Source organism: Volvox carteri (assembly GCF_000143455.1).
Source record: "Volvox carteri f. nagariensis unplaced genomic scaffold VOLCAscaffold_88, whole genome shotgun sequence".
Lineage (NCBI taxonomy): Eukaryota > Viridiplantae > Chlorophyta > Chlorophyceae > Chlamydomonadales > Volvocaceae > Volvox > Volvox carteri.
This window is the reverse complement of record NW_003307631.1, coordinates 319,252-328,622: the sequence shown is the minus strand read 5'-3', so window position 1 is coordinate 328,622 and position 9,371 is coordinate 319,252. Positions and strand designations below refer to the sequence as shown.

The window sequence follows — 9,371 nt, the reverse complement described above, 5'->3', positions numbered from 1 at the left end:
GCGTATCACTTGGCTGCGAGTACAGGGAACCTAAAGAGAAGGTAGGGGAGACAGCGCAGCTACCTGGTTAGTTAGGGTAACCAAACGAAGTACGGTCTCCCACTTGAATCCACAGCACCAGTAATATAACGTATGACTACGGAAATGTTGGCCGAGTATGTAACCGCTTTGCAACCTTCGACTCGAAAGGGCATGTGACGTACACGTACACTCGACCACTTGGTCGATGCCTCGACTCACCTCCCAAAGCATATGTCCTTGGTATTCTCACTGGACCGGAAGAAGCAGTCGGGTAGTAACATCAACCTGGCAAGAAACAGCGATTTATCTGGCCTCGTCGTAGTAATTGAGGCACAAGCTGGAAACTAGTTCTCCATGTGTTCGGTTCATTAGGGGCCAAAGCGCTCGTGACAGCTGTTGCGGTGAACGCGGCTCGCATGTTTATGTTCAAGGCATGGAAGGCAAGGTAGGCGGCTTCAACTGCTATCTTCCTGAAGGATTATCGTCACAAAAATCGTAATGCTTTAATTTCGTATGTTTTGGCTAGCTTCAAACTGCTTGTTATTGCGATTTCTGTTCGCCAAGAACTGTACAAAGGCTTGCTTCCTTTGCTGCGCTAACCGCAGCCATTTTTATGCATATGACAGGAAATTAGAATTTGTACCTTACCGTGAAGCCACTTAAGAACGGTGATGACGAGAACACGATGCGCGTCAGCTCCTGCGCGCCGTGCGAGCTCTTCAGGGTCCGGGCCAGCGTGTAAGCCTGCAGCTCCTCAGCCAGTCATCCAGAGCCCCCTTGCAGTTAAAGGCAGGGCATTACGGCCTTCGGATGATGGCGGTCAGGGTTCTGCATCCCGCTCACCTATCAGCAGCCCCAGCAACTCTCGGGCCCAGCGCAGCATCTCAGCATCATCCAAGCCGCACGGCCTCTGTCCAGGTGTGGTAGGACTGGCAGGGCTGCGGCCGCCTCTAGCGGCTGTTCGCATCCGTGCCTGCACAGTAGATGGTGAGGTGCCCCGGCCAGGCCGCCAGCACCGCGACCTCGACCGGCGTAGCGCCTCCCCTGCAGCCGTCGGTCGCGGCGGGGCGGATGGGCAGCAGCGCCGCCCCTACAGCGCCGCAGCAGCCACACCGCAGCCCGCCCGTTGCTTACCCGCACCACTCCCCTATCACCAGCGCCTGCGCGGCTTGCTGGATGGCCAGCACCCCCCCCGGCCCGCACCACCACCACCGCGCCCTCCACCGGGGCCAAGGATGTCGGGATGTAGCAACAAGGCGCCGCTACAACATCAACACGCCGCGTCGGCAGCCGCTCTTTCCCCCCAACCGTCTCAACATGAGCATCATCATCGGCCTGCCGACTTGCCGTACGTGCAGGGCAGATCCGTGGATCTTGTCCAGGCAGCCGTACGTTTCGACAACAACAATAATAAGGGTGGAGGAATGGCGGTGCAGCGGCCGGGGCAATACGCTGCACCAGATGGGCCCACGGACGGCGATGAGGAGTACTGGGAATGGTTATTTAAGGAAGAGGATACTCCGGAGTCGCCGTACGGGTGAGAATGAAGCAGTACACAGGTCACACGCAGTACAGCAGCATGCGCAGTAGCACGCAGTACGCCGGGTGACCCCTAGGGGGTGGAGGACTCTGTCAAAGGAAAAGAGCAACAGGATGTGTTGCTAGGAGGGGCTTGTGTTAGGAGGGGTTTATGTGTCCGTAATGCGGGGCTGGGCGGGAATGTACCCCCGCAGCACCCAGTGCGCTGATTGCGGCCTTGCCCTCCCGCATCTCCCTCTCCCGCATCTCCCTCTCCCGCATCTCCCTCTCCCTCTCCCGCACTGTACTTTGCTCAGTTCCGTGTTGCTGCACACCCCCGGATGTCCTTGGCCCGTCTCGTCCCGGGCGGCTGCTGCTGCTGCCGCCGTTTTCAACCTCTCATTGACCCCCGCCTCGCGGAGCCTTGCTGAGCCATATTGCCACCCCGTGTTGCCCACCCCTGCCCGTCTAACACCCCCCCCGTCTACCGCCCCACCGGGCCGCAGATCTGACATACTGCGGGCGCTGCTGTCCGCCATCAGCCCCAAGTTCGCCGTCAAGCGGCCCGAGGACTACATCCCCGTCACGCCCTCCTCCATATCCTCCGGCCGCTACGTCCGCTCCGACATCTGGACCTGCGGACCCTCAGAACCCGACACCCCGGTAGCGGGAGCGGCCGCAACCGCCCGCGGGGGCGACACAGCAGCCCAGGGGCCCGCCAGCCCAAACGTTCTTCAAGTCCTCGCCGCCGCCGCCGCCGCCGCCAACTCGGGTTTGTTCCCGGGTGAGCTGCCCGTGGCGCCATCACCACGGCACCCGCGTCAGCTGCATCGCAGGGAGGGGGAGGAGGAGCAGGGGTGTAGGGAGACGGTGCGGGGGCATCAGGGCTTACCACGGGATTCAGATCTGGATCAGGCCCAGGGTCACGTGGACGGGTCCGTGCAGCCGCTCCAGGGGGGGAGCTCCCCGGACCGAAGGGGGGGCCAGCGGAAAGTGTTGAACCGCCGAGCCGCCGCCGCCGTGGCGTCAATCGTGGGCAGTGGAGAGGCGGCGCTTGGGCGCCAGCCTCCATCGGCCTCTCGCCAGCCCGGCGTACCGAGTCCCCATCCCCACCCCCAACGCCAGCAGGGGCTCCTAAGCCCCGGATCACAACGGCCCCGGGACGCGGCTCCGGCTGTGGAGGCGCCTAGATGGCTGCAGCCTGGTGCTATAGAACTAGCAGCTACTGTCCCACCCGAAGGTGGTGTCGAGGCGGCGTTGGCGGCCCTCACGACTTCCCCCTCCCAACAGCCGCGGGAGCAGCAGCAGCAGGGCCCGGGGCGGAGCAAGCTCTGTCAGAAGCGGGGCTCCGAAGCCGAAGCGGAGCGGGCGGCTCTAGCAGTGGCTGAACCCCTGTGGAAGCGCTTACCGCCTGAGGCTTGGAGGGAGGCAGCGGCCACCGCAGCGGCCATCGCAGCAGCGGAGGCTTCGCTGGCTCGCGATATCTGCGCCAGGTGCAGCACCGGTGGTGCCGGCGGCGAAGGGGATGTCCCCGTCTGTTCGGAGTGCGGGGGGGTGCTGGTGGACACAGCTCGAGGACTGTGGTGCCCGCAGCGGCAGTGCACAGAGGGGGGGTGGCAGCCGCCGGAAGAGGCCCCCGGGGCAGGGGGGCGATGTGTGGAGCAGCCAGTAGCGCCACCAGCCGGGAGATCCAGGTTCTATCAGTTCCCTCCGCCGCAGCCCCACCACCACCAAACCCATCAGCAGCCGGGATGCGCACATACCGGGGTCACTGGCGGTGACAGCGCCAGCGGCCAAGTTGCGACACACCACCTGGCTTCGGAGCAGCGTGAGCCGTACGATGATTGCCCCGCCGGCCAGCAGGACGAGCGTCCGTGCGTCCGCCAATCGTCAAGTAGACCATTGTCATCACTATCGGCTTCATCAACGTCATCATTGGTCGCGTCGGGGGCGGCTGCGTTGTCCGTTGTACGACATGCTGCTGCCACGTCATCGCTAGCGCCGGCGACGCCATCGGGGCCCGTCAACAGCAGCAGTAGCAGCTGTGTTGTTGTTGTGACCGGGGGGCAGCCCGGGGGGTTCCGGAGGATTCCCTCCGTGGCTTGGCAGCAGCAGCAGGACGAGGAGGAGGGTGAGGAGGAGCAACACACCGCAGCAACTGAGCAGCTGGCTGGAGGCCTTGCCGTGGGGCTGACCCCGCCGCGGCCGTCACCGCCGTCGCCACCGTCGCCACCGCACCAGCAGCACCAGCACCAGCAGCTGTTTCAGCAGGCGCCGCTCCAGGGTTTGGCGGCTGAGCGGTGTGCCGCACTGCTGATGCGCCCCTCACCCAACGCGCTTGCGTCTGCGGCCGCCCACGCAAGCGGTTGCGGTTCCGGAGCCCCCGGATCTGCGCCCGAGCAGGGCGCTGGGGGCGCCATGCGCCGTGACGGCCTTCACCCGGGTGTGGCCCGCTGCAGCTCGGCGGTGGCGCTGCTCCCGGGTGGTCCCGGGGCCGCCTTCCGTACTCCCTCGCCCCTGCACCCCCCGGCAACTGCCGGCGGCAGTAGCAGCAGTAGCTGTAGCAATCGCTTCCTGACTCCTGACCGCTTTCTGCTTGCGGGGCCCTGCCACGCGGCTGTGGCTGTGGCGGCGGCTGGCGGCTATGACGGCGGCGGGAAGGGCATCTTTCGGACGCCCTCACCCACTACGGGGGGCTGCGGGGCTTTACGCGGCGGCAGCGGCAGCGGAGGCTATGGTGGTTATGGGGTGAGGTACGGCAGCGGCAGCCCCGGCGGCTTCCGGGGCCCAGCACACTGCATCCGCGCCCGCAGTGCCGGCCCTGAGCGGCCCTCGCCACTGCTACTGCCGCCGCGCCTGCAGCCCAGAACGCCCGGCAGCCCACTGGAGCCGCCGGACATGCCGCCGTCGCGTCGTACGCCGCCGCCCGTCGTACCGCTCACCTGGGAGCCGCCCCCCGCACCCTCGTCTGCATTACTGCCGCCGCTATTGCATCATCAGCCGCAGCCGTCCCCGCTGCGCCTGCCGCCGGCCCCCGCCCAACACCGCCGCAGCCACAGCGGCAGCAGCTCACCCAGCAGCTCCGGAAGTCTGTACGGTGACAACAACGACGCGAGCAGCGGTGGTGGTGCGGCGAGCTGCGAGTTGTCCCCCTCCGCAATCGAGGCGCTGTTGTCGTTATCGCCGCGGAGGCGCAGCGGTGGCTCTGTTGGCAGTCCACAGTCGCGAAATGTGGCTCCCGTTGGTGCTGTTGGGGCGGGGGGGGCCGCCGCGGAGGTGAGCGGCGTCAGCAGTCTGGTGCCCTGGACTCGCAAGTCCCGTGAGCAGCCGCAGCGGACGCGGCAGTCGCAGATAGAGCTGCGGGGCCAGGGGCCAGGTGTAGCAGCAGCAGTAGCAGCTGTTACTGGTGGTGGTGGTGGTGGTGGCCCTCCTGGAGTGCAAAGTATCTCCAGAGCGACACCGGCAGCTGGAGATGCGCAGCAAGAGCACCCGCAGCAGCACCAGCTGGTGTTGCGGCCTCCGGTTGCGGCCTCCCGCCAGGCGGAGAGGGTCGGGCGCTTCAGCAGCATCCTGGATGTCCCGTCCTCCCAGCCCCCAGCACCGCAGCAGGGCCCCCCGCAGCGGCTGCAGGGGGCGGGACCGGGAGGGCAGCAGCCTCCTCCCTCGGGCCGCCATTCCGCAGCAGCCCCCCGCACGGGGCCCCTCGCGGGGCCTCACCGAGCCAGGGCGGTAGCGCCTGAGCGGTATGCGGCGGCCCAGAGGTCCCCGTCAGCACAGCAGCGCAACAAGGGGACTCATCACCACCTCCTCAAGGGCCACCGCAAATCGCCGCCATGGAAGCGAAGTAAGGCCCTTCTGTCGCCCGGGGCGCTGCGGCCGCAGTCCGGCGACGTCGCCACGTCATCAGCGGCTGGCACTGGCGGCGCCGTCTCCTCCGCCGTCACCTCGGAGCCTCCCCTCCTCTACCGCCCCGCCTCTATGTGGCGCATGTGGCAAGGTAGCAGCAGCCGCAAGGCCCCAGACGCCATTGCCGCTGCGGGCGGCCCCGCGGGGTACTGTGAGGGGTACGACGACAGCGGCGAGGTACACATGAAAGCGAGGGAGGGGCTCTGCGGAGGAGGAGGGACAGGGGCTCCCCCCGGGCAGCCCATGAACGCGGCGGCAGCAGTGGGGACGGACACCAGCTGGACCACCACCATCACCCTGGCGCCCATCAGGGCCCCCAACGCCGCATGCGACTCCGCCACGTCACCCTTCCGGACGCCGCGTCTTATCGCCGAACCGGCCTTGGGACCCGCGGGGGCGGCAGCGGCCCATGCGGGTAGTGAAAAAGGGGGTGGAAGCAGCAGCGGCGGCGGCAGCCACTGCGACGACATGAGCATTAGTCATGCGGCGCCGTCATCCATGTCAACCGGTACGACAGCCTCCGCCGCTGCCGCCCGCCCCGTCGTCAGCAGTGCGGACTCCTGGCGTACGGCGAGGTCCGTGTCCTTCACCGCGTCCTCCTCGGTGACAGTGGCACCAGGGCCGGCTCCCGGGGGCCCCCGCTCCCGCAGCAGTAGCAACCTTATGAGCAGCGGTGCCAGTAGCGGCAGCAGTGGCAGTAGCGGCCAGGCAGTGAGCACACGGGTCGGCGGCCCCTTGATGCCGAGCATGCGGGTGAGCCGTGAGGAGTACGGACGTGTTCTTTGCAGTGAGGCCAGTGACTCCCGCATTCCCCGTGCTACAGCTACAGCTGCAGCAGCACCTCCAAACGGCTTCAGGACGCCACCACCACCACCGCCCCAGCAGCAGCAGCAGCAGCAGCAGCAGGGGTCTTCATGTGTGACTGCGGCTCCCGACACACCGGCTCCGACACACCTCGGACGTGCGGTCCGCATCCTGAACGAGGCTGCCTGTGGCGGCGCAGACGAAGACGGGGGTGTACGGCGTAACTTGTTTCCGTCCTTGGGGCGAGCCGTTGGCTCCCCAGCCGCAGTAGTAATTCCTACCACTGGACCGACTGACGCCGCCGACCCGGCCCCCCCCCTCGGCGGTGTCGCGGTGGTGGTGTCCAACGATGTCCGGCCCCGGGACAGCCCAACGGGTGGCGGTAGTGCCGCTGGCAGCCGCCTCAGCCGCTTCTCACCCCCGACCACCTCGCCACGCGCCAGTGCCGGTAGCAATAGCGGTAGCAGTAGCAGCGGTAGCAATTCCAATCCCGGGTTCCTGCCCCTGGGTCGGGTGGCTCCTGCCCCTCTCCACTGCCCCGAGGTGACTGACCCCCCCCACACACGAGACCGATTCGGATTGCTCAGCCCGCCTGCGACCAGCAGCAGCGCAGCAGCCGCAGAGGGGGGCCAGCAGGCGCACCTGCTGCCACCCCGGCCCCGGCGGCGGCAGTGGGAGGTGTACTCCACCAGCTCCCACATCCTCACTCATAACGGTGTCGGGGAGGGGCCGGAGGCGGTGGCGGCGGCGCAAGGGGGTCACCCGCCGGAGACCTCCCTGGTCTGCACTGCCGCCGCCGCTGCTGCCGCTGGCCCCCCCGCGCAGCGGAGTAGCACGGACGAGGGCAGTAATCAATCATCGTTCGCGTCAGCAGTGCCGTTCGCTCCGAAACCGCCTCTGGCGCCCCAGATGCCGCGTCGGTCCTCCTCAGGCGCTGGCACAGCCAGCACTGCTGCTGCAGCTGCTGCCACTACCGCCGGCAGCACTGCTGCCGCTATGGACGCGCACACAGCTGCCTTTGCTGCGGCGGCGCCGTTGACGTCGGCTACCGGCCCTGCCCCCCAACCCCCGGTGGTCGGCGGGGCAGATGTGCAGCACCCCGCTGTGCAGTGCAGTATCGAGTTCCCGGGGCGGAGAAGCAGCGCCGGCTGGGGGGGAGGCGCCAGTCGGCCCGCCTCGGCCACGTCGTTGTGCTCCGAGACCAGCGTATGCAGCAACAGCAGTGGTGGCGGGGGTGGCGGCAGCAACAGTGGGCAATGCCACCCGCACCACCACCACTGGAACTACCGCCGCAGTCGGGAGAGAGCGCTGATCATCAACGGAGCCATTGCGGCGGCGACGGCGGCCGCCGCCGCGGCTCCAGGGGGCCCAGCTGCCCAGCCCGCGACAGGGACAGGGACAGGGACAGGGCCGCAGCAGATCTCGCTGCAGGCGAGGGGTATTGCTAGCTCGGGCTGAGCGGATGATGGAGGGGGAGTAAGGGGGTTGAGGTGGAGGGGGAGTTAAGAGGGGAAGCTGGGGACCCCGGAGCAGGGAGGGGTGAGGAGATGAGGCTCCGCAGGTGGCTGGGATGTCTTTCTTCAGTGTGTTGGCGGTGGCTGCAGGACGGGACGGCATGTAGCCTCAAAAGAGACCGAAGCCTCAATTATTGGTCGGTGGCTGCACCGCCTACACCGGTGTGGCGGTGTGTGATGGGCTGACGAATAGCTATGGCGGCTGTTTCCATGTGTAGTCAATTACTACTAGTCACGCAAACCAGAACTGGCAAACAGTATATTATACTTGCATGCAAGCAGAGAGGAACAAGAGAAGAGTCTTAACTTTGGGGGGCCCATCAGGCACACGCCACCGGCAGCGGGGGTGCGGGGGGTGAGCGGTGGCGGCAGGGGACTGTGCTTTGTGTCCTGTGTCTCGGGAGTGAAGTTTGTGAGGCGGCCTGGAGTCCGGTTCGGAGCTATACATGGTTGCGACTGGGCCCGGCGGTTTTCATCGTACTTTTTTTGTTGTGAGGACCATCCTTACTCCAGGGATGAGCGCCATCTCCCCCCTTGGGGACGGTGATACGAGCCGGCTCCTACTTGGTGACACTCTGCAGCGGATCGGTTATGTGGTTTCAAAAGATTGCATAACTGATGGAGCCCCCCTTGCGTGTTCGTATGCATGTATATCTGCATGTATTGCTGTACGTATGTACTTATGAGTGTCTCTGTTTCCCATGGCAAGTGCCCCCCCTCCCCTTCACCACACCCACACACCCACACGCAAGCAAAGAAAAAGAGAGAATGTGTCGTCCGGTTTATCTGACTGATGTACCGCTGACTGGGGACTCTGGGCCCATGTTTGCTATACTGCACGTGAATATGTACGTATGTATGTAAGTACTTGTTATCTGCACGCACACATTTGCTAAGCATAGCTTGGTTAGAGGCCAGCTGCCGCTGCCGTCTGTGAGAAGGAGCCTGAAGTAGGCACTGCCGCTGCTGCCGCTGCGAGGTCCGGAGGCCCCGGAGGAATGTATGTATGTAAATGATGTACTGCGACCCACGCATGTATGAGTGTATGTGCACGTGTGTGTGTGCGTGTGCACGGTTATGTGCTTTGGCTCGGACACCTGCGGGCTTGGTTGGCTGCGGAATTGTGTATATAGGCGTTCTCGTCCACCGCTACAACCGACCGACTAACGCTGGAAGGGTTCACGGGGCCGCAGCGGTCTTTTCTCCCGCGGCGCGGGAAAGGCCCTCCGGTGCGGTACAATGCCGGAAGGAGAGGTGAGGTGAGGCGCGCGCTGGGGCAAATTATGCCGTTTAACTTCTTCCAAAAGTCATTGCTTGGCCCCCTCGGAATGAAGATTCTTCGCTCATGTATTGTCGTACGCATGTCTGTCTGTCCTTCAGTGTACGGGCCGTACCACCGCAGTGTGGAGGCGTCCACGGAGGGCCGCGCTGGATGGAGGGCCGTGCGGACCTCGCCTCGCCGGTTGTTGCAGCTGTATGTTTTTGGTTGAGTTGTCGTTGTGGCGGCGCTGCTGTCGAGGACCTCTAAGCAGACGTCTGGTGTATCGCTGTTGTGTAGGTTCGCGTCCGCGCGGTAGGTTGGCAGTTGTTGGTTGCTCGGCCGGGCTC

At 65.4% G+C, this 9,371-nt stretch overlaps 1 protein-coding gene across 1 annotated transcript; it reads left to right on the top strand.

The window, feature by feature from the left end:
• Positions 1-454: 454 nt before the first annotated feature.
• On the top strand, positions 455-7,707 carry VOLCADRAFT_99479 (uncharacterized protein; the record flags this gene model as incomplete). Its single annotated transcript, XM_002958210.1, has 3 exons — positions 455-466; positions 1,380-1,558; positions 2,046-7,707. The coding sequence occupies 3 exons, from the start codon at positions 455-457 to the stop codon at positions 7,705-7,707; spliced, it is 5,853 nt and encodes a 1,950-aa protein (XP_002958256.1).
• Positions 7,708-9,371: the final 1,664 nt, after the last annotated feature.